This window comes from Stomoxys calcitrans, chromosome 2 (assembly GCF_963082655.1).
Source record: "Stomoxys calcitrans chromosome 2, idStoCalc2.1, whole genome shotgun sequence".
Taxonomy (NCBI): domain Eukaryota; kingdom Metazoa; phylum Arthropoda; class Insecta; order Diptera; family Muscidae; genus Stomoxys; species Stomoxys calcitrans.
Window position 1 is genome coordinate 200260442 of NC_081553.1, and position 26213 is coordinate 200286654.

General features: G+C 37.8%; 2 protein-coding genes across 2 annotated transcripts; both read right to left on the minus strand.

Annotated features, from left to right (window-relative positions):
* Positions 1-1997: 1997 nt before the first annotated feature.
* LOC106083270 (chymotrypsin-like elastase family member 2A) lies at positions 1998-22501 on the minus strand. The gene is made up of 4 exons (XM_013246184.2): positions 22447-22501; positions 13274-13417; positions 2477-3075; positions 1998-2401 (listed from the first exon to the last, which is right to left on the minus strand). The coding sequence occupies exons 1-4, from the start codon at positions 22499-22501 to the stop codon at positions 2240-2242; spliced, it is 960 nt and encodes a 319-aa protein (XP_013101638.2). The 3' UTR covers positions 1998-2239.
* Positions 22502-24627: 2126 nt separating this feature from the next.
* Positions 24628-25602, minus strand: LOC106083262 (chymotrypsin-2-like). The gene is made up of 3 exons (XM_013246176.2): positions 25518-25602; positions 24853-25451; positions 24628-24786 (listed from the first exon to the last, which is right to left on the minus strand). The coding sequence occupies exons 1-3, from the start codon at positions 25600-25602 to the stop codon at positions 24628-24630; spliced, it is 843 nt and encodes a 280-aa protein (XP_013101630.2).
* Between the last annotated feature and the right edge of the window lie 611 nt (positions 25603-26213).

Here is a 26213-nt window from a genome sequence, read left to right on the forward strand (position 1 = left end):
GATACCCATTTTCTATCACTCCAAATATAAAAAATCCCAACCACCTCCCAACAAATCTGCATCCTTTTGACCATTCTTTTTTCATCACCTTAGCCAACAAAGACCTTGTCAGTCTTTTTGTATGTTTTTGCGCAATGAGTACCAACTATGGGCAATGGAAAAAAATCACTGTGTTTTCATTCGCATTTTAAATCAGCATGAAAATTTCGCAGTAATAAAGTTATCGTTTAGTTGGTTTTCTTTTGAATTTGTTTGGCTCCAAGTTATAAAAAAAACGAATAAATGAACCACAGCAACCAAACGGCGAATGATCATTTTTCTCTGGAGCAAAAACTCCAAAACAAAAGACTGTATTGCATATACAGTCAGATTGTGATAAAGTTAGAATTTCTTAGTTTATGGCTGGATTGTTCCTGTGGTTTTGGCTTTGAGTCGGTTTTGTTTTCCTAAGAATAAAACGTATTTTTTGAAAAGGGAAACAAGAAAACGGGTGAGCGGACCACATTCAAGCGAAGAATGAAAGATTTGAGCGATTTGGATGCTTATCCAAATAGTTATCCACACCTCTACCTCCATGGAGGGCGATGATTTCTTAAAAGATTTTTTTATGGGAATTTTATTTGAGTTGCAGTGCAAAGAAAGATTTTCAAATAAATTTGTTAGGGATGAATGAAATATTGAGATTAACGCTAATAATAAAGCAGTAAGGAAAGACTAATGCCGACTGAATAATACCCTATCCCATAACTACAAAATGGGAGCTATACCTAATTCTGAACCAATTTTGATGGACCTCGGCGGATGTTTTCATATGGGTTATTAAACAATCCGTATCAAATTTCGAGCAAATATGTTCAAACTGTAAGAACTACGGTTGACAAATGGGAATATCGTTGGAAAGTACCCAAAATCTGACGCACATCTAAATCTGGGAGCCTCATCTAAATCTGAACAGTTTTCCCCCAAACTTCTAAGATATTGTGGGAGTCGTCGAGGAAAGAGTTGTGGAATATATTAGCTCGAGTGATCAAAAAATGCGCTTGCAGCGAAATACTTTTACGTCAGCTATATCTATATATATATACGTCAGCTATATCTAAATCTGAACCGATTTCTATGAAATTCAGTAATACTAAGAGTTATAAGAAAATCCTTTCTGCCAAATTTCGAAAGAATCGGTTGAAAAATGAGCAATTTATTGCAATATTTCTCAAAATCGGACTAACATATATATGGGAGCCATATCTAAATCTGAACCGACCTAATTCGAGCAAATTCTAAGAAATTTCCTAAAATTTTCACAGATTCTGTACGTTTGTCTGGAAGGAAACATTGGCTATATAATTTTTAGATATCGGATAGAGGCGGACCTTCCCCTTTACTGCAAAAACGCCACCCATATCCCAAAAGTGGTCCGCTGGGCATAATAAGGGTATCAAATGAAAGGTATTGAAGACCAGAACACGAATATGGTATTAAAATTTGTGTTCAAGTGCCCAGCGGGGTACTTTTGGAACCAAGTGTTTTGAGGTACGCCCTAATTCATTGGGGAACTTCATTTCCCTCCAAACGGTTCATATTAACCGGCCATGGCAATATGGCGCTCAAATTAATGGGATTTGAAAATGCAGCACGAATTTGATATCCATATTTGAGTCGAAATGTCTGAGGTGCTGTCCCTTCCCTAATGAGAACATTACCACCACGAACCGAGAAGCGGCAAATTCTCACACATCAATGAGTGCTTTCTGATTCAAGTTTAAACTCAATGATAAATGACCTTGTTTATAGCTGAGTCCGAACGGCGTCCCGCAGTGCGGCACCTCTTGTGGGGAACATTTTTTAAATGACCATGCATGGCATTGTACTTCGCAAATGTCGGCAACATTAAGAGGGGATAAACACCGCTCTGTTCGATGTTCTCGCCAGGATTCGAACGCGTTCACGATATCCGCATTCAGGGCGAAGTGTCCCCACCCAAAGAAGATATTAGAGAGTTAAAGAAGGCGCAGCGGAGCGGGCCCGGTTCGGCTGGTATATTTATATATCTAAATCTGAACCGATTTATATAAAATTCACCAGTAACGTCGAGAGTCAAGAGAAAATCTTTCCTGCCAAATTTCAATCAGAGCCTTGGGAATCAGAGCCTTCTGAAGAAGACTTCTTGCTTTTGATCTTGCAGAACAAACATTTTCAATTTCATATCGAAAGGATTTCAGTCGAAAGGATTCTCAAAATATTAAGTTAACATTTTTCTCATGGTTTTATTTATCCATTCCACAAATGGTTGCAGGCGAGTAAACACATAAATGCGATGAGGCTTGCACATTGATCTACTATAAGATAATAGACCCCATTGCACATTAAGATATTCATTAACCAAGGGGCCACCAGAATCACCCTAAACCAGAACGAAAATTCAGATAATAATAAAATTCATAAGAACTATTCGAACAAAGATTTTACAGATATTTACATCACATGGTCCTGAAGTTTCATAGGCTAAAGTGCACAGTTCATTTCTTGTTAGATGCACAAACTTCCTCTGCCGACATCTATTGTAATCTATAATACGAAGTGGTATCAATTTGAAGTAAACATTGTCCATCGCTTCTAAGGATTTGTTTGAACTGCCATTTGGCTTTAACACATTACTGCGATTTCGACCAATTGCATATCCTTGAACATTTTCCTCTATAGATTCGCTATGATTATAATTGAGTTTCTTTAGGAATTTACCATCCAGCACCATTGGGACAGCAAGTTTCACCAAGGCAATATCATTCCCTTGCAAGGGATAGAAATTCTCATGTAAAACAATTGTTGCAACTTCATGATAATATGCAGAATTCATTTCCTTATTCTGATTGATTATTACACGAAACTTTTTGGGATTTTGACAGCTATAAAAGCAATGGGCCGCTGTTAAAATGATCTGTTCTTGGATTATTGTTCCCAGACATTGGTGGTGGTATTGATTATCAAATTTTTGAAAATGTATAGAAACTACATATGAAACATCCTGAAGGCTCTTTCCAGCACATGTTTGGCTTATTGTTAATGAGGATGACAGGGCTACGAACAAAATGCAGAAGAAAATTTTCATTTTTAAGCGACTTATATTTGATTTATTCAAGTGTCATATTCAAACTTCAAAATCAACAGAAGTCAATTAAGGTAAGGCAAAAGTCAGGAGGTGCCAACAATATAATACTCATAGCAGCCGGTTGTACGTACCGGATTGACCCCATAGAGTTCTTCATCGGCAAGGGCTGCCCCGACAGTGTACTTGTTCGTCATGGGATAGGCATATTCACAAAACAAAACTTATTGCAGCCTTAAACCCCGTTTACACTGCTCTTTAAATTCGGATTTAATGGCTCGATCATCTGTTTTCCCTTTGTGGAATCAGCTGACGAGAGCCTTAATCCGGATTTAATGAGCAGTGTAAACGGGGTTTTAATGTAGGTTTATTTGACAGTTCTGTAAAGGAAATCTGTCAAATAAACCTACTTTAAGGCTGCAATAAGTTTTGTGAATATGGGCATTAATCTACCCTAACGGCCTTATTCACAAAACTAAATGTAGATTTGAAATAGGTTTATTTGACAGATTCCCTTTATAGAACTGTGTATAAAAAAATTTATTTTTTGAAGGCCTGCTTAAGCTCTCGTAAACATACCGTAAATGTAGGAAAACATGTCAGCTGTTTTGAAAACACATACAAACGATTACCAAACGTCTGTTGAATGTAACCGAAAAGTAGAATTCAGTAAAAACAAGATTTTACGTTCCGTTTTCGTGTCAGCTGATAAAATTTTAAGTTTGAAGAAATTTTAAAACCAAAAATGTTTTTTTTAGAAAACTGCCATTCCATGATTTTTCTGTAGAATTAATTGTTAATAATTAAGGTTGAATGGGTGGCCAGTCTGACCATGAAAAGGTGGCCAGTCTGATCTGTTGTGAAAACGAAAAAGGTGAGAAATATGTGATAACAAGAAATAAGTAGGGGGTAAGCGCCAGTACGGCGCTGTCGTATTCTTTAATCTATGTTAGTACTACGTCGTGAAACTGGGGTCTTATCAGGGATTCAAGCCACACACTTCGACCTCACTGTACTAGAACCCACATCGTATGCTTCGTATACGGAGTAGCTGCAGTATCGAGTGGAGATTCTCAGTGAGAGGCCGGGCGGCAATAGCTCTTGCTTAAATGCAGAGTGCATGTGATGCTCGATATGACAAAGCGTTGTACTGGCGTCTTTAAATAACCAATGGCCATAGCGTTCCCACGGCAACCGGTCCTATGGGCCGGAACGAGCTTGCTGACTTTTTGTAGCTTGACGAGGATCGCTACCTCCCCTTACAAATGTGGCTACAACAACAGCGACAACAACTGATTTCAAAAACAGAATTTATTTCGTGTCTATCTATGTGCTATCGCTCTGCCTGAAATGTTGTGTGTGTCGTAGTATAGGCTCAATCCAATCCCTGTCTCCTGAAACCCTCCTCAGTCTGCCCACTGCATCCACAGTGTCCAGAAGGGAAACTTGGCCGTATTCTGTCTCCCCATGCGGCTCAGGCGGTGACTGTCGACCCATTTCCTCATTGTTAAATGCCCTGTCAATATTCGAGAAGGCCGCCTTCGTGTACTCTTTCAGATGGAGCGAAATCGACAGACAAAAAAGTGGTTACCCCTCCTAATGCTGGGGATATATATGTGAGGTACTATGCCATGTAAAAAATTTTCCCCACGGCACGCCATTCGGATTCGGTTATAAAAAGGAGGCCCCTTATCATGGAGTTTAAGCTTGAATCGGACAGCACGCATTGATATGTAAGAGGTTTACCCCTGTTCCTTAATGGAATGTTCATGGGCAAATTCGCATATAAGTGGAATTTGGGCAATGCTATAACGAATCTGTCATTACCATCACTGGTCAAATATAGTAGCTACACGCAAAAAATATAATGTTTGGAACTTTTTTACGACAAACAAAATACTTTTTCTTTTATTGTAACCGAGTAGCTTTTCCCTTCGACATATCAAACGTTAACCATAAACGTTGCATTATTGAACGAATCTACCTTTGGCAGCTTTGCCTAGGTTAAAAAAAACTTTTGTACTGTTGTAAAACCAAAATCATTTTCATTGCAAAGGTATTGCGATGGCCGCAAATGATTATTCCTTTGTGTCTATTCTACTGGAGAGAATGAATGAGTTTTCGAGCGTATGCAAATGAAAATTTTGTCCATGAACATTCCATTAAGGAACTGGGGCTAACTTCTCACATATCAAATAAGTACAGTCCGATTTAAGTTTTTAAGTTCAATGATAAGGGACCTCCTTTTTATAGCCGAGTCCGAACGCCGTGCCGCAGTGCGACAACTCTTTGGAGAGAAGTTTTACATGGCATAGTACCTAACAAATGTTGCCAGCAATAGGAGGGGAAAAACACCGCTGAAAATTTTTTTTGATGGCCTCGCCAGGATTCGAACCCAGGCGTTCAGCGTCATAGGCGGACCTGCTAACCTCTGCGCTACGGTGGCCTCCAAGGATTTTTTTTTGGAGCGTATATATGGGCAAAAATACTCATACTGTTACGCATTACTATTTACATACACAAGGAACTAATCCCAAGCAAGGCCATGGGCTTGCACATGACTGACATTGTGTGCTCGTCACTGGTATAGACACATTCTCATAAAAAGATTTTTAATATATATTAATTTCGTCATTCTCGGTCGGTCGGTCCGAGTCCATGTTTTGATATAGCTGCCATATAAACCGATCTTGGGTCTTGAGCCGCTAGAGGGAGCATTATTGTCCGATTTGGATGAAATTTGGCACGTGGTGTTTTGGTATCACTTCCAACAACTGTGCGAAGTACGGTCGAAATCGGTACATAATCTGATAAAGCTGCCATATAAACCGACCAGGGATCTTGACTTCTTGATCCTCTAGAGCCTCTAGAGGGCGCAATTCTCATCCTACTTGGCAGAAATTTTGTACCACGGCTTCTACCATGTCCTTCAATATACGTATACAATATGGTCTGAATCGATTTGAAATTTGGCACGTGGTGTTTTGATATCACTTCCAACTACTATGCGAAGTTTGGTTGAAATCGGTGTACAACTTGGTATAGCTGCCATATAAACCGATTTTGAATATTGACTTCTTGAGCCGATAGAGGGCGCAATTCTTATCCGATTTGGCTAAAATTTTGTGCGTGGTGTTTTGTTATGACTTCCAACAACAGTGCTGAATATGGCGCAAATCGATACATGACCTGATATAGCTGCCATATAAACCGATCTGGGATTTTGATTTGATGAGTCCTAGAGGGCGCCATTCTCATCCTACTTGGCAGAAATTTTGTATCACGGCTTCCACCATGACCTTCAATGTACGTGTCCAATATGGTCTGAATCGATCTATAGCTTGATACTGCTCCCATATAAACCGGTCTCCCGATTTTGCTTCTTGAGCCCCTACAAGGCGCAATTCTTAACCGAATGGACTGATATATTGGGTTGCCCAAAAAGTAATTGCGGATTTTTCAAAAGAAAGTAAATGCATTTTTAATAAAACTTAGAATGAACTTCAATCAAATATACTTTTTTACACTTTTTTTCTAAAGCAAGCTAAAATTAACAGCTGATAATTGACAGAAGAAAGAATTTGTCAACGCCGACTATAGGAAAAATCCGCAATTACTTTTTGGGCAACCCAATATTACACAATGACTTCTACAATGTTCAGCATTCAAATCATTTATGGTCCGAATCGGACTACAACTTATTTCCTTTTTGATTTGACTGAGCAAGGAGTCAGTATATTGAGCAGCTCGGTCGAATGCGGGGGATACACTCGAAAGGTGACTATTTTTAAAGTTTCGCCTTAGGAACAACAAGAAAAAACGTGTTAAGTCCACGATGGCCGAATCTTGGGAACTCACCGCCATGGATTCTGCTAAAAATACAAAATAAAATTAATTGAAGGGCATTATTTTGTTCTACATACCAAACTTCTGTCAAACCAGCAAAATTTAAAGCTTCTAGAAACCAACAACGATGATCGAGAGATTGGTTTACATGGGAGCCATATCAGGTTATAGACGTATTTGGCACTGTTGTTAGAAGTCGTAACAGAACACAGATTTGGATGCAGCTGCCATATAGACTGACCTCTCGACTTTAGGTCTTGGGCCCATAATAGGTGATATTATTTTTCGATTTCGCAGAAATTGGTATTAGACTCCTCGACATCCCTATTCAATAAGGCCTTGATCAGTCCAGATTTGGATAAAGCTGCCATATATACCCATTTTTTTATTTAAAGTTTTAGGCCCATAAAAGGTGAATTAAGTAACCGATTTTGCTGAAATTATGCTCAATGAGTTGCAATAGGCCCCTCTACGTTCGTACCGAGTATGGCTAAGATCGGTCTATATTTCGATTTAACTTCCATATGGACCGATCTCTCAGTTTAAGGTCTTGGACCAATAACACGCGTATTTATTGTCCGATTTCGCTGAAATTTTGTATAGCGAATTATGTTTGGCTCCTCGACATCCCTGTTTAATACGGCCCAGATCGGTCGATCGATCTCCCTATGTAAGGTTTTAGGCCCATAAATATTGGGTTGCCCAAAAAGTAATTGCGGATTTTTTAAAAGAAAGTAAATGCATTTTTAATAAAACTTAGAATGAACTTTAATCAAATATACTTTTTTACACTTTTTTCTAAAGCAAGCTAAAAGTAACAGCTGATAACTGACAGAAGAAAGAATGCAATTACAGAGTCACAAGCTGTGAAAAAATTTGTCAACGCCGACTATATGAAAAATCCGCAATTACTTTTTGGGCAACCCAATAGTGTGTTATTAACCAATTTCGCTGAAATTTTGCATAATGGATTGCATTAAGTACCTCTACTTTCGTACCGAGTATGGTTAAGATCGGTCTATATTTCGATATAACTGCCACATAGACCGATCTCACAGGCGTAGTTATTGTCCGATTTCGCTGAAATTTGGTATAGCGAGTTTTGTATGGCTCCTCGACATCCCTTTTTAATACGGCGCAAATCAGTTCAGATAAAAATACAGCTGCCATTTATACCGATGTCCCGATGAAAGGTTTTAGGCCCATAAAAGGTGTATTTATTAACCGATTTCGCTAAAATTTAGCACAATGAGTTCTGTTATGCCTTGGTAAAGATCGGGCTACATTTGGAAATATCAGCCATATCTTCCGATTTAAGTTCTCGGGACAACAACCAGACCAGAAGATCCAATTATTATCGAACATGGCTCAATTTTTTTACCTGTATGACATTCAACATCCACGTCAAATATAGTCCAAATCGGTCAAACCGGCGATTTGGTTTCTCCGATCGCCTTGTAACCTTCAACTATACTCTTTTAGTTTGTGACAGGGAAAAAGTGCTAAAATGAATGACAAGTGCGATCAATAGTTGAGGCTGTTCGTCACAATCGTTTTACTCCACTTCCCATATCTTATTCGAAGACTTTTAAGGCCACTACTTATGAAATTATGAAATTGATAAAGCAATGAATCCAATTCAAAAAAACTCCGCTTCATCCCATCAACCTACGACATAAGATGACAAAATAAAGTCCTCCCTTAAGCAAGCATAGGTGTTACATTTCCCAGTCTCTTTCTCTCTATGTTACCCAAAACCTGTGGGTGGCATGACAAAACATTAACCAAACAACAAAAAACTTCTTAGCCCAAATGAAGAGCACACCATCAGCAAGCAAAATTGAATACCTGCACTAAGCAACAACTACCAACTGTGTCAATGTCAAGAGGTTGGCGACTGCACACTGTGTCCTCGCTCCCATCAGGAATATGGTTTTCTCTTAACTTTATTTTTGGCATGCGTTCCAGCCGACATGCTTTCAATGCTTTTGGGTGTTTTTTCTTTGTTTTGCTCCTTTTGACTGATTAAAAGTTGCTGATTTGATTAAGGAGAAAAATAATATGTTTGCATGAATGTTGAATGGAGCCTTCCGAAACAATAAAAAAAAAATGGAATCACCAGGCCACAGAAAAAGGCTGCATATCAAAAATCTACCGATGATGATGGTGGTGGTGGTGGTGGTGCTAGTGTTGAAGACATTGTTAAGTGTTGTGAACTTTAAACTTTATTTGTGATTTTTCTTTTGTTTTATTTGATATTTGAAAGGAATGGCAATAAAGGTTTAACACAAAAAGATAGAACCCATGCTGGCATCGCCTGGAATTGTTTGAAACAGTGTTGCCACTAGAGAAATTACTTTTTTCCCAATTTATAAAAAATATAAAAATTAAAAAAAAAAAAAATAATCATCGTAAGAACATAGCTGACATTTTTGTTATGGGCTCAAGGCCCTAAATCGGTTAATAAATGAGCTTGTTATGATCTCAATGCCCTAAATCAGAAGATAGGTCTATCACAAAACAGTCCAATACTGCCCACATTTTAACTTTATCTGCATATGAACAAAAACTTAATACCACCGTAGCACAGAGGTTATTGCATGTCAGCCTATGACGCTGAACGTCTGGGCTCATAAATATGTCGGATTAAGGTATGTTTTGGGGAGTTGGATGGTCCCTTAAACATCCCTGAAAGTAAATCAGCATCCTGCTCTACTCTCAAATATCATTTCTTTTTTTGAACCCCATGTTGCCATGGGCCTCGAAATTGGATATCAAATTTGTTTTCTAATCTCAAATACTTTTCATTATGTCCGGTTTGGGGTAGGGGCCCTAAAAACTATCAAAATCGAGCTCCACTCTCTGTAAGACCCAAATTGTCATGACGAGCAAATACATCATATTTGGGGGTTGTTATGGGGGTGGGACATTCCCTGGACTGTTGGTCCCGATATTGACTTCAAATTCGTGGTCTACTCCCAATTATCTTTCATTTGAGCCCATATTTCCATAGACGGCAAACATGATCGGTTTGGGGTTGTCACTCAGTGACAGTGAAAATATCTATCAGATACGTGTTCTACTCTAAAATACCTCTTAATTGAGCCCCATATTGCAATTGTCAGCAAACCCGTCCTACTTAGGTGGTGTTATGGGGGTGGGGTGGCCCCATAGACACTTTTCCCGAATATAGATATCAGATTCGTGTTTCACTTCCAAAGACCTTTCATTTGAGCCCCATATTGCTATGGTGGTAAATTTGTCCTGCTTGGGAGTATTTTGGAAAGGGGCGGCCCACCACACACTTGGTCGCACATTTGAATACCAAATTCGTATTCTACACTCTAATACCTTTTATTTGAGACCCATATTGCCATGGTCAGTAAATAAGTCCTATTTGGGGGTGTTTTGGGTAAGGGATGAACCCCCAGAATCTTGGTCCCACATTTGGATATCAGATAAGTATTATACTCGCAAATACCTTTTATTTGAGTCCCATATTACCATGGTCGGTAAATATGTCCGACTTAGGGGTGTTGTTGGGTAGGTTTTGGGGATGGGGCAGCACCCCTAGGTACCCCATTGGAAATTTAGATACCAAATTTTTGTTTTTAGGCTACAAGAAGACACAACAAATTTCGCTAAAATCGCACCACCCATCTCCGAGATCTGGCGTTTTTGAAAATTAGGGTAAGGGGGAGGGGGGTTTGACAGAAGTTTGGTATGTAGAATAAAATCATGCCCTTCAACTAAATTTATTTTGTATACATTTTTAGCAGAATCCATGGTGGTGGGTTCCCAATATTCGGGCCGGCCGAACTTAGCACGATTTTGCTCGTTATAAAGGGTGATTTTTTTGAGGTTAGGATTTTCATGCATTAGTATTTGACAGATCACGTGGGATTTCAGACATGGTGTCAAAGAGAAAGATGCTCAGTATGCTTTGACATTTCATCATGAATAGACTTACTAACGAGCAACGCTTGCAAATCATTGAATTTTATTACCAAAATCAGTGTTCGGTTCGAAATGTGTTTCGCGCTTTACGTCCGATTTATGGTCTACATAATCGACCAAGTGAGCAAACAATTAATGCGATTGTGACCAAGTTTCGCACTGAGTTTACTTTATTGGGCATTAAACCAACCACACGAATGCGTACAGTGCGTACAGAAGAGAATATTGCGTCTGTTTCTGAGAGTGTTGCTGAAGACCGTGAAATGTCGATTCGTCGCCGTTCGCAGCAATTGGGTTTGTGTTATTCGACCACATGGAAGATTTTACGCAAAGATTTTGGTGTAAAACCGTATAAAATACAGCTCGTGCGAGAACTGAAGCCGAACGATCTGCCACAACGTCGAATTTTCAGTGAATGGGCCCTAGAAAAGTTGGCAGAAAATCCGCTTTTTTATCGACAAATTTTGTTCAGCGATGAGGCTCATTTCTGGTTGAATGGCTACGTAAATAAGCAAAATTGCCGCATTTGGAGTGAAGAGCAACCAGAAGCCGTTCAAGAACTGCCCATGCATCCCGAAAAATGCACTGTTTGGTGTGGTTTGTACGCTGGTGGAATCATTGGACCGTATTTTTTCAAAGATGCTGTTGGACGCAACGTTACGGTGAATGAACACATTTCGAACCGAACATTGATTTTGGTAATAAAATTCAATGATTTGCAAGCGTTGCTCGTTAGTAAGTCTATTCATGATGAAATGTCAAAGCATACTGAGCATCTTTCTCTTTGACACCATGTCTGAAATCCCACGTGATCTGTCAAATACTAATGCATGAAAATCCTAACCTCAAAAAAATCACCCTTTATATAAGATTTTGTCAGAATTTTATTTCTATTGAAAATTTTGGCAAAATTTTATTTTTATAGAAAATTTTGTCAAAATTTTTTTTCTTAGAAGATTTTGTCAAAATTTTTTTCTATAGAAAATTTTGTCCAATTTTTTTTTTATAGAAAATTTTGTCACAATCTTTTTTTATAGAAAATTTTGTCAACATTTGTTTGCTATAGAAATATTTGACAATATTTTTTTTATAAGAAAATTTTGTCAAATTGTTTTTTCTATAGAGAATTTTATCGATTTTTTTTTATAGACAATTTTAAATTTTTTTTCTTTAGAAATTTTTGTCGAATTTTTTTTCTAAAGACAATTTTAAAATTTTTTTCTCTAAAAATTTTTGTCAATTTTTTTTTTCTACAAATTTTGTCGAATTTTTTTTTCTATAGAAAATTTAAAAAAAAATTGTTTCTATAAAAATTTTTTCAAATTTTGTCAAAATTTGTTTTTCTTAGATTTTGTCAAAATTTTTTTCTATAAAAATTTTGTCCAATTTTTTTTTTCTATAGAAAATTTTGTCAGAATCTTTTTTTTATAGAAAATTTTGTCAAAATTTTTTTGCTATAGAAATTTTTAACAATATATTTTTTAAAAGAAAATTTTGTCAAATTGTTTTTTCTATAGAGAATTTTGTCGAATTTTTTTTCTATAGACAATTTAAAATATTTTTTCTTTAGAAATTTTTGTCGAATTTTTTTTCTAAAGACAATTTTAAAATTTGTTTTCTCTAGAAATTTTTGTCCATTTTTTTTTCTACAAATTATGTCGATTTTTTTTTCTATAGAAAATTTAAAAAAAAAATTGTTTCTATAAAAATTTTGTCAAAATTTTTTTTCTTAGAAATTTTGTCAAATTTTTTTTTCTTAGAAATTTTTTTTTTAGGAAATTTTGTCAAAATTGTTTTTTATAGAAAGTTTTGTCAAAATTTTTTGTCTATAGAAAATTTTGTCAAACTTTTTTTTTGCAAATTTTGTCAAAATTTGCCAAAATTTTATTTCTATAGAAAAATTTGTCAAAAATTTATTTCCATAAAAAAATTTTTTCTGTAGAAAAATGTTTATAGTTACAGGACATTTTCTCCAAATTTTCAAAATACGGCAACACTGGTTAGAAAATAAGAAAGTTTACCTTTCTTCTCAAGAAAAACTTTTTTCTCCCCTCAGGCAAACCAATGTGTTTAACGATAGGTTCGTCCACACTTGCAGCCTTATTGCTTCCATCATATATTATTGGGTGGGCCAATTAAGTAAAATTTCCAAGATATGCTCCGTTTTCCTGCTCTCCATCCTTTTCCTCTCGCATCGTAAAACAAGGCGCCAATTCAAATTATATTTGCAGCTTTTTTAACATCACGACAGGAAATGACATGCAAACCACACTTCATGCCATGTCCCAGTCCATTCCAATCCACACCATGTCCCTTTCCATTTCAGCTCTCAACAAATCATGCCTAAAGATGAGGAAAGAAACTTACGCCCCAGCCAAGGATACGTATGGGTGTTCTGAATGGATGTAAGATTTAAATAAAGCCATTTGATGTTTAAGAGAAAATCATACTCATGCCCCACACCGAAGCAGCGCGTATCAACAATTAAGACAGTAGTCCAAAGGTGAGGACCTTTTGTTTTTGTTTTTTGAGGCAAAACAAAGCTCAGAAGGTGTGCATAATTAATTCGCCAAACTTTGAGACCATTGATCGACGATGCACACCACAAACTATCATCGATGCAGACATACACACCAAGCCAGACGGACGGACGAACAGACCGACATATAGATCGATATGGGAGCAGAGATACATAACAAGCATATCATGCCATCGAAAATCCACAGAATTTAGTTTTGGGCTTTTTTCTTTTGTTAAGGCCACACTGCGTCTTATACATTGAGGACCCTAAGAAATAAGGAAATAATATTAGTTTGTCACAAAATGTGTAACATGCCAGTAAAAGAGTTGAATTAGCAAAGCATTAACAATTGGCCTATCACGGGCTATGATGAATACAACTGTGCCAAAAACATTGCATACCTTTAGGGATTACAAAAAATTTAACAACAAGGGTTCGGAATTTATGCACATGCATATTCGTTGTCGTACGTCTAAATACAATAATATATCATTACGAATCAAGAAAATTGGATTAAAATGGCATTAATGTATTTGCGCATATTTTTGCATTATTCACTTTCAATGCATATATTGGTTGCCCAAAAAGTAATTGCGGATTTTTCATATAGTCGGCGTTTTCAAATTTTTTCACAGCTTGTGACTCTGTAATTGCATTCTTTCTTCTGTCAGTTATCAGCTGTTACTTTTAGCTTGCTTTAGAAAAAAGTATATTTGATTAAAGTTCATTCTAAGTATTATTAAAAACGTATTTACTTTCTTTTAAAAAATCCGCAATTACTTTTTGGGCAACCCTAGTTGCATATGGTCCCAAAACGTTCATATTTAGGCTATAAAATTGTTTTTAGTGCATTTTTCATATATGGCAGCAATACCATCTCTAGATTAAACATCTTAACCATATACAAGTAAAAGTGTGATAAGTTGGACCAGGCCGAATCTTTTAAACCCTCCACCATGGATCGCATATGTCAAGTTCTTTGCCCGATACCTCTTTATAGGCATACAAAGGATAATGGATTAGAATAGCTATGCTATTGGAGCTATACCAAGTTATAAACCAATTGGGGATCTTATAAACCCTCCACCATGGATCGCATATGTCAAGTTCTTTGCCCGATAACTCTTTATAGGCATACAAAGGATAATGGATTAGAATAGCTATGCTATTGGAGCTATACCAAGTTATAAACCAATTGGGGCCATACTTGGTTTGGCTGTTGGAGACCAAAGAGCAAAATTTCAGCAAAATCGAGTAAGAATTGCGCCCTCTATAGGCTCAAAAAGTATTATCGGGAGATCTTTTTATATGGGAGCTATTGTATATCAGGTTTTTAACCGATTCAGACCATATATGGCACAGTTGTTGGAAATCAAAACAATCAATAATTGCGCCCCTAGCAACTCATGAAGTCAAGATCCGAGATCGGTGTATATGGGAGCTATAACAGGTAATGAACCGATTTAGGCCATACTTGGTATAGGTATTGGAAGTTTAAAGAGAATGTATGTTTCAGGATTAAGAAGCATACATCAGGGAGCAACATCAGGTTATGAACTGATTTAGACTATACTAGGCACAGTTTTTGGAAGTCATTACATAAAACACCTCACCTATAATAAAATATAGACCAAATTGAATATATGCGACACATGTATCGGGAGATCTTAACACAAATCATTGTGCCAAAGCGGGTAATAAGTGCGGTTTTTATGGGTCTTAGATCTTAAATCGGTAGATCGGTCAATATGAAAGCTATTTGAAGAGAAAGTCCGATTACGCCACCTGGCGGCTCAAGAAGTTAAGATCCGAGATCGGTGTATATGGGAGCTATATCAGGTAATGAACCGATTTAGACCATACTAGGCATAGGTGTTGGAAGTTTTAACAGAACAAAATTTCAACCAAATCTATAGGCTAAAGAAGCATACATCAGGTTATGAACCGATTTAGACTATGTATCGGGGGATGACACATGTATAAGGGGGTTATTAACACAAATCATTGTGCCAAAGCGGGTAAAAGTGCGCTTTATATGGGTCTAAGATCTTAAATCAGGAGATCGGTCAGATGAAGGTGATCTTTTGATACCATGCCCACTATCTCATGAAACATGGTATAAATATTCAATTCTTATAAAAAAATATATTAAAATTATTTTCATTTATCAGCACCACATTAAAGTGTATGCTGAAGGGTTTTTAATATTCGTGTCCACCGCAACTCTTGCCCATGCAATGCAACTGCAAATGCCTCCCAACAAAATAAAATGATTCATTAGTTAAAGGTTGAAATCAGATTTAACACACAAAAGTCGAAAGGAAACTAACCTGACATCTGATGCCTACAAACATATCTAGCCTTTTTTTATATATAGGACCACATCAACTGAACACCCAACCGGCCATGGATCAACGCTTCATTGTAACACGCGCAAAGCTTAACTCAGCCAATCTACCTTCCGCTAACGGCAGCACAATGTGCAACAGCCATCAACAATAAAGGGAGAAAAAAAAACTCAACTGGAGCGTATTGCAGGGATGGCTGTTTGTTGAACTGATTTGCATTGTACATGCGAATACGCCAAGGTGTTGATTGGTAGGCATTCTCACAGGGTTTTCCATGCTGATGTTGTGTCGTGAGTAGAATTTGAGCACCGTTTGTTGGAGTTGCTACTATTTCATATACAATTTTAAATATATGAGTTGCCATATATCATAAAAAAATTATTTTTATGTAAAATTACCTGGACAGGGCCCATTCCGCTGTGCCTTCTTTCACTCTCTTTATTTTATCCGAGCTCTTTACTAATACGATCTTCCGTCCTGACCAAAAAAAAAACAAAATTTTTGTTTTATTGTTGTTATAAACAAACAAAATTTCGCTTAAATAGCCCACCCATCTCCGAGATCTGGTGTTTTTGAAAGTTTGTATGCCATGTTTGTACTCTACTGTTAAATACCTCTCATTTGATACCCATATTAACCAAAGCGGTAAAAGTGTCCTATTGGGTGGTGTTTTTGGGGTTGGGGGACCCTCCCCCCCCCACATTAAGGGTGACATTTTTATGCCATGTTCGTACTCTTCTCTTCAATACCTTTCATTTCATGCCCATATTGGCCTAGTCGGTAAACATGTCTGTTGGGGTGGGTTTTGAGATAGGACGTCCCCCCATGTTAGTTCACTTCAAAATTTTATACCAATTTCGTGCTTCTGGGGTACCATAAGTTGGCATGCAAAATTTGGCTTAAATCGGTGCACCCATCTCCGAGATCTGGCGTTTTTGCAAATTGGGGTAAGCTGGAGGGTCCTCCCCCCTCTTTGGATATCCTTTCATTTGGGGAGGATTCGCCCCTTTCCGAAATCAACATATTATAAAGCCTATTTCTCCTTCCTGACCATACTTGCAATCTACTCCCGTATACCTTTCATTTGAATCCCATATTGTCATGATCTCCAAAAAAACCTATTTTAGGGGGTTTTGGGGTTGGGGCGGCCCCCCAGTTACTTGGACCCAATGACCCAATACGAAATTCGTACTCTACTCCTAAATACCTTTCATTTGAGTCCCATATTGTCCCGATCGGTTCACTTTTATTTTTAGGTAGTACTTTTGGGGTAAGGGGGAGACTCCGCCCCCCTTCCTATATCAAAAAATTATACATCCTACGTTTCCCTCCAGACCAACCTACACAATCTGTGAAAATTTCAAAGAAATCGGTTCAGCCGTTTTTGAGTCTATACGGAAAAAAACAAACAAACCGACAAACAAACACAAATTCATTTTATACCCTCCACCATAGGATGGGACTATCATGACATTTTAAGTCGATCTAGCCATGTCGATCTGTCTGTCCGTCCGTCTGTCTATCGAAAGCACGCTAACATTCGAAGGAGTAAAGCTAGCCGCTTGAAATTTTACACAAATACTTTTTATTAGTGTAGGTTCGTTGGGATTGTAAATGGGCTTTATCGGTCCATGTTCTGATATAGCTGATATATAAACCGATCTTACATCTTGACTTCTGGAGTCACTAGAGGACTCAATTATTATCCGATTTGGCTCAAATTTTGCTTGAGGTGTTTTGTTATGATTTCCAACAACTGTGCCAATTATGGTTCCAGTCGGTCCATAACCTGATATAGCTGCCATATAAACCGATCTTGGATCTTGACTTCTTGAGCCTCTAGAGGGCGCAATTCTTATCCGATTTGGCTGAAATTTTGCATGAAGTATTTCGTTATGACTTCCAACAACTGTGCCAAGTATGGCTTAAATCGGTTCATAACCTGATATAGCTGTCATATAAACGGATCTTGGGTCTTGACTTCTTGAGCCTCTAGAGTGCGCAATTCTTATCCGATTGGAATAAAATTTCGCACGACGTGTTTTGTCATGATATCCAACAACTGTGCCAAGTATGGTTTAAATTGGTTCATAACCTGATATAGCTGTCATATAAACCGATCTGGGATCTTGACTTCTTGAGCCTCTAGAGGTCGCAATTATTATCCGATTTGCCTGAAATTTTGTACGACGGATTCTCTCATGACCATCAACATACGTATATATTATGGTCTGAATCGGTCTATAGCCCGATACAGCTCCCATATAAATCGATCTCTCTATTTTACTTCTTGAGCCCCCAAAGGGCGCAATTCTTATTCGTATTGGCTGACATTTTACACAGGTCTCCAACATATAATTTAATTGTGGTCCAAACCGGACCATATCTTGATATCGCTCTAATAGCAGAGCAAATCTTTTCTTATATCCTGTTTTGCCTAAGAAGAGATGGCGGGTAAAGAACTCGACAAATGCGATCCATGGTGAAGGGGCATATAAGATTCGGCCCGGCCGAACTTAGCACGCTTTTACTTATTAAATAAGAGAATTAAAGATTTTAGAGAATTTGTGAGACTTCTAAAGTGATATTTGAAAGAAATTTTGCCCAAGATACGTGGTAGAAATTTTTTGAAAAAAATGCTCTACGGGACCGGTTCAAAAATCTCCTTCACCAGGAAAAAGCAAAAGTCGAATCCAAAAATCGGTTTATATGGGAGCTATCTGTGGACACTGACATTTCCGGGGTGCCACCTAGGCTAGCTATCCTTAATATCCGCATTGAGCTAATATATGCCGCCAATTCCCCTTAGGATAGGTTATAGTGGCAGTCTTAAATCTGATTTACTTCGACAATTATGGTCGATTGTGATACCACAGAAGTGAGAGATGAAAGCCTTTGGTGGGAATCTTCAGTTGTGGTATCTTCTGGCTTTACTTTTCCATCATAAAATACTTCGATCATAAAAACTCGTATCGAAAGAGAAATAAAATGGGAATTATAAAATAATGATCTTCGCCTTAACAGGCAAAAAAAAACTTGAAGAATAAAATTTTGGAACGTTATCCTTAATAGAAGACATATCAGATTCGAACCCGCCCATGTTTACTATACGATTCTTCCCTTAAACCCTTGGCAACTCTTCAACGATATCGTATGTATGGAATTAAAAGAAATGTAGACGTTTGTTAAGTTGCACAACACAGTTTAATCGAGAAATATTTAAATTATTTCACTGATTAAATTCATTTCGCAAAAAAGCGGATGAATACAACCCAGACAAAAAGTGGTTGTGGTCGTCAGTATGGGACGACAATGTATGGCGGTGGTAATGGCAGATAGGTTCGAACGAATACAACTGATAAACCCAGACAAGGTTCAATAGTCGTTGGTGGTGTTGGAGGTGGCGATGGCGGTAGTTGTTGGTGGTCTGTCTGTTGGCTTTGGCCAAAAGTCGATATAGTCGTTGTAATTGAATAAAAGTCAATTGTTGATTTTGATTGGTGTCGTTATAAGCCACACAGTCGCAGCCACAGCAGCGGGTGTAGGTGTCAATACCACGAAATTATCAAGTGAACTGAAATGCCACCCAATTTGAGGCAAGACAAACAAACAAAAAATGGCTTGTAAATGGACTAAAGAGTGTGCCTTACTTCATGGAAAGGCAACACTACTGATTTGAATGTATGTTTGTTTAGTTGGATTGAAAAATAATCGGGGAGTTTGAAACATCATCCTTGAGCGTAAAGTTTTGGTGCAACCATAGAGCGAAATATCATAACAAAAATATAATGCAAAAAAAAATATTTTTTAAAATTTTTATTTTAACTTATTAGAATACAAACAAAATTTAAAAGTATGTCCACTGCAATTTTCCTGAATTTATTGGTTTTAAATATTCTACAGAAATCTGGTACTTATTGTAATGTCCTTCTTCAGCAGAAATGTCATCTCTCATAATTCAATCTTGAGGCTCTCCGTGTCGTTCTGAAAATACTATGGCAATAAGCCTTTATTAGAATTGTATTAGAAAAACTTCTTACATTTCGCTTGTTGTTTAGCAGCCAGTCTAGTACAACACCCAAGTAGAACCAAGAGAGTAAATATGCTAGAACTATCAGACATATTCTAAGAAATTATTTTCTAACGGAATGCTTACTTGTTGATTTTCTGTAAAAGTTTTTATATAACGCGTAAGGTTACAAAATACTTCACTCAAATTAACTTACACGGCGAGATATGAAAATTTGCAATGTCAATTAGCTATTCCCTCAGGTTACACCATTTCCAATAAAGACAGAAATAACAAGAAAAACGCATTAAATTCGTCCGTGTCGAACTTTGGATACCCACCAACATGGATAGACATCTTATCCAAATTCCGTTAACATTTGTGACCCGAAAACTGTTTACAAGAGTATTGGCCCATATTAGGTTAGGATGTCAAGGAGATTCAAACTACAAATGTAAATTTTGCCCAGGAACATTCCTATAAGGCACAGGAGCAAAGTTCTCACATATCAATGAGTGCAGTCCGATTCTAGTTTAAGCTCAATGATAAGGGACCCCCTTTTTATAGCCGAGTCCGAACGGACTTATAAATGTTGCCTGCATTAGGAGGGGAAACCAAAATTGCAAATTGCAAATTTTGCCCATGAACATTCTACTAAGGAACAGGGGCAAACTTCTCACATATCAATGAGTGCAGTCCGATTCAAGTTTTTAAGCTCAATGATAAGGGGCCTCCTTTTTATAGCCGCGTCCGAACGGCGTGCCACAGTGCAACGACTCTTTGGAGAGAAGTTTTACATGACTTAGTACCTCACAAATGTTGCCAGCATTAGGAGGAGAAAACCACGTCTGAAAATTTTTTCTGATGGTCTCGCCAGGATTCGAACCCAGGCGTTCAGCGTCATAAGCGGACATGCTAACCTCTACGCTACGGTGGCCTCCCATTGAGGGGAAAACCACCTAAATTTTTTCTGATGGTCTCGCCAGGATTCGAACCCAGGCGTTCAGCGTCATAGGCGGACATGCTAACCTCTGCGCTACCGTGGATACGATACAGATTCAACTACACACTGTTCAAAACGTTGTCAACATCGGGTAATACATCGGGTGCAACAGAGAAGCTTTATTTATTTAAAAGTTCAATAAAATCAAAACTACTTCATTTATTGTTCTAACCTTTTATACCCACCACCGTAGAATAGGGGGTATATTCATTTAGTCATTCCGTTTGCAACACATCGAAATATCAATTTCCGACCCTAAAAAGTATATATATTTCGGATCGTCGTTAAATTCTAAGACGATTTTACGATTTCCCTGTGTCTGTCCGTCTGTCCATCCGTCTGTTGTAATCACTCTAGAGCCTTCAAAAATTGAGATATTGCGCTGAAATTCGCCACAGATATGTCTTTTTGATGCACGCTGGTTAAGTTCTTGAACGGGCCAAATCGGACCATATTGGGATGTAGCTGCTATATAGACCGATTTCGCGATAAAGGGTATAATGCCCATAAAAACTTTATTTTTCATTCGATTTTGTGAGTAGTTTAAGGCTTCCCGACATCTGACCCAAATATGGTTTAGATCGGACTATACTTAGATATAGCTACCATTTAGACCGATCTCCCGATAAAGGGTCTGAAGACCATAAAAGCTTTATTTACTATCCGATTTCGCTGAAATTTGCAACAGTGCGTTATTTTAAAGCTCCCCATATCTGACTCAAATATGGTTTAGATCGGACTATATTTAGATATAGCTACCATATAGACCGGTCTCCCGATAAAGGGTCTGAAGACCATAAAAGCTTTGTTTATTACCCTATTTTGCTGATATTTAAAACAGTGGGTTATCTTAAGCCTCCTGACATCTGACTCAAATATGGATTAGATCGGACTACATTTCGATCTAGCTGCCATATAGACCGATTTTCTGATAAAGGGTCTAATGCCCATAAAAACTTAATTTTTCATCCGATTTCGCTGAAATTTGGAATGGTGCGCAGTTTTAAGCCTCCCAACATCCTATGGTACAGATCGGACTATATTTAGATTAACCTGCCATATAGGCCGATCTGCCGATATAGGGTCTGTAGTCTATAAAAGCTTTAGTTTTTAACCGATTTTGCTAAAATTTGATATAGTGAGTTATTTTTTGCCTCCTGACACCCGACCTAAATATGGTTCAGATCGGACTATATTAAGATATAGCTGCCATATAGACCGATCTGCCGATAAGGGGTCTGAAGCCAATAAAAGCTTTATTTATTTAGAAACTCCAGCTCCTTCATGACTGACGTTGGTTTTACTTTATTGAAAGCACCCTGAATGTCAAAAAATGGTGTCATTGTGCGTTCCTTGACAGCGAGAGAACCTTCTATGCAGTCAACTAAGTTCAGTGGGCTTGCCCTTTCCATATGCATGCTGTTGTCGACAAGCGATATCTAAGGATCTTTGGCCTTGGACATGTTTCTAATAGGACTAATAGGAAGCATTTGTATGATAAGGTTGCCCTGCTTTTGGAATGAATATTAGTAGGGGAGATAATACACCTTCCTTTTTGGGGTATTCCTCTGCTGACCCATCTTTTAGATACCCAGATCCCAAGCCTGCTGTAATGGATGTTTTACTTGTAGTATGTTAATTATTAATAAACTTTCTTACAGTAATATTGATGCCCACAATGTGCAGTTCCCTCACGATAGACATTGGTTAACATTATTGAAAGCACCTTCATTGTCAAGAAATGTTAGTAATGTGTATTATAGTCAGCCGACTAGATCATGAAGGGGCTGTTTCAGTGGGTCTGCCCTTGATAGAAACATGTTATTACCGAGCAGGCAATCTCCAGAAATGATCCCATCAATCTTACTAGAGTCTTTATAATAACAATGTGACGAAATGTTATAAAACTAAGGTGACGAAAATATTTCGCTTTTATGTGGTACGGGTTTCCTGCTATTGCAATGAAAATGACCTTTGTGTTTCTGCTACCCACGGATATATGCGACATTCCCGGCACGGGATACCTATTAGCACCACACAGGCTGGAACTTTGAACTGCAATCTATGTAATATTAATATCACGATAAGATTAGCTGCGAGCTACCGGGCGCGTCCACAGGTTGCGGATAATGGAATGCTCCATACAGAGTAGCTGCATTTGCAGTCGCGGACAAACAGCGGTATCGAGCAGAAAGTCTCTGTGAGAGGTCGGGCGGCATCGATATGACAAGGCGAGTTATTGACGGGACATCATGTTCCCGAGACGTTCGGCCCTTTGGACCGGAACGAGCTTGCTCACCTATATGAGCTAATCGAGGATCGCCACATATGGCTACAACAACATTTCAATACCTGCAGAGTATGTATCTCACTAACCCAAAACACATACATTTGGGTTAGCTTGCAATTCAACCGGTGATACATTATCAGGTCCTGGCGAGTTTCGACTAAGACAAAAGTCCCCAACAACCTTCGACGATACTATATGGTTCTCTATGGTTCCACCTTATTCGTTGGAGAGTATCCCTGGCAATGTATATCCACGAATTATTGTAGTTTTTCTTCACTAGACACTGTTCATGCATTCTGTGACTTCTTAATATACCCTACCGTAATAGGTATGGAGGTTATAATCCTCCGTATCCTAGAGCTCTCGTTTGTCTACTCCACGGAGCTGCAGAATTCCACCTAGAACTTGTTCTGAGCATTTTTCGACCTTGTATTTTCTTAGCTCAGCTTTTGGTTATGTAAGGTTAGAGTGGGCATCTCACTTACACTATTTTGATTCTGTCTCACTTAAAACTATTTAGAGGTCCCAGTAGTGTGTTGCGCTTTGGGCATTCTCCGTTTTGAATAGACTTCCTTAGATCCTTCTTGCTTAAAAAAAAAAATGCCAAAATCGATCTACTTCTCTCTGACTTTCCCTTATTATATCCATGCTGTTGTTGTAGTTTTTCTTCGATAGACACTGTTCATACATTCTGTGACTTCTTTATATACCCTGCCGTAAAAGGTATTGAGGCCAAGATACTCGGGAGCCTAGAGATCTCGGTTGTTTCTCCACGGAGCTGCAGAAATCCACCTAGGAGCATTTTTCAGCTTCAGCTTGTATTTCCTTAGCTCAGCTTTTGGTTAGGTAAGGTTAGAGTGGCAATCTCACCTAGACTATTTTGGTCCTGTCTCATAATTTAGAGGTCACTTTAACTATTTAGAGGTGCCAGTTGTGTGATGCCCTTTGGGCTTTCGCCCTTTGAAGAGTCTTGCAGCCCTTTCTTATACCAACCAGTTCTGTGGTCCCCCATGTCCCTACAGTTAGAGTTCTAACAAAAAATCACCAAAGTCGATCTACCCCTCTCAAATATACTTCGAAGGACAAAATTGAATTTCCCACCTCCCCGAACCATGACCCTTCAAAAATTCCACATATCCATCGAAGTTTGTCTGTCATTTATAAAAATGGGAAACTATTTTTACTCTTTTAAAAAAACTGATGCTGTTGAAAATTTCACCTAACTTTGTTTTTTCTCCAATATCTTCTTTAAAAATCACTTTCATAAAAAATTTTACCGATATATGATTCTAAAGTAATCATAATTATTAAAAAATCTCCTTAAAATACGATTCACGAATAATTTTCATTGCTTGTATTTGTAAATCGATAGCAATGTAAATTATTTCTTAGTTTAAGTTTAAGTTTAAGAGATATAACAAACAATTTTTTGACAATTTTCAAAATTTTTTATTTAAGACAATCTAATTAAATTTTGAATTAGTTCCAAACAACAAAAAAATATTAAAGACTTTTATTTCGTTCAATCTTTAAATGAAATTTCAGATATTCTATGAACACATTCTTTCCTTGATCCAATCAGTAAACATAGTGATGCGCGTATACACATCGAGACCATCCGAGCCACATCTGGCTCTACCATATGAGACAATACCAACTTGAATCATTTCATCATTACGTTCCATAGCCAAGGGGCCTCCAGAGTCACCCTAAAAAAGCAATAATCAAAAAATTACTAAAAACAAAAACTTAAAAAATTTCCAAATATTTCTAACCGCACATGCTCCCGTTTGTCTTTGAGATTTGGCACAAATTTCCGTATCCGTTAACATGCTCATTTTTCTCTTACATTCTCTATTGCTGATAGTTTTGAATTGCAGCATTTGCAATTCATTTGGATAATGTGGTGATTTACGCGAATGACGAGTTGAACCCCAACCAGTAAGAATTGTTTCCTCACCTTTTCCCACTTCATCGGTATATTCCACATTAATGGTCCCCATACGAGTGTCATCCAATTCAAATGGTGGCTCAATAGACAATATGGCTATGTCATTTCCATTCACCGGTTTGTAGTTCTCATGAGTATCAATGGCAGTCACCTGAGATCGTATGCCATCGGGGTCCTTTAAGTTGGTTACACCTGCCAGAACAGAAAACTTTTCGGGACCATGACCCACAACACAATGAGCTGCAGTTAGAATGCGACTTGGGGAAATAATGGATCCCCCACAAAAGTGTCGATGTGTATTGTTTTTTAGATACTGCAATGAGACCTGGTACTTGATAAACTCTCCTTCGGGCACATTGGCACCACCAACAATGCGATCTTGGGTATTAGGACCATTGTCCAAATCCTCAAAATAGGCATCCACTAAAAGGCGGAAAGAGCACACAGTTAGAGTTTAAATAAAACATTAAACTTTAAGAACTTTCTTACAATCCCAACGCTCTTCTTCTGCCAGTGAGGAGTAACACCCAAGTATTAGGGTTGGAAGTATATATTTCAAAACTAATGTCCTCATATTCTTCAAGCTTTCCTTGTTCTGATTTACTCAAAGGTTGATTTTAGACAAATGCTTATATAGCATTGAATTCCCTTTGAAGTTAGTAAATAATTATTCTAAATCAAAAGTTAGTTTTATTTAATTTCATTAAATTGTATTTGATAACAAATAATTGTCTATTAGATGTTCTAGGAATTTGTAATGTTACTACACCATTTCCACTCTCATTGTATGAAATTTCCAGTATAAAAAAAAAGTTGTAGATCCAATTTTTCGTCGTTTGGCCCACTGTAGGACGCCGCTGTCTCCCCGTCTGAAACCTCGTGTCATCATGCAAATTGGTTTATATCAAAAGCTATAGCCCTTTGAAGTCGGAGAAGTGGAAAGTGGTCAACGCTGACACCTTGTACCTCACCCTGTATTTAAGATATAGACCATTTTCCTGGAAGCCTGTGTCCTCCTCTACAAATGTCCAGAACATTTTTTACCGCTCAGATCAACAGATAAAAATTGGAAATCCAATTTTTTCGTCATTTGGCCCACTGTACGACGCCGCTGTCTTCCCGTCTGAAACCTCGTGCCATCATGCAAATTGGTTTATATCAAAAGCTATAGCCCCTTGAAGTCAG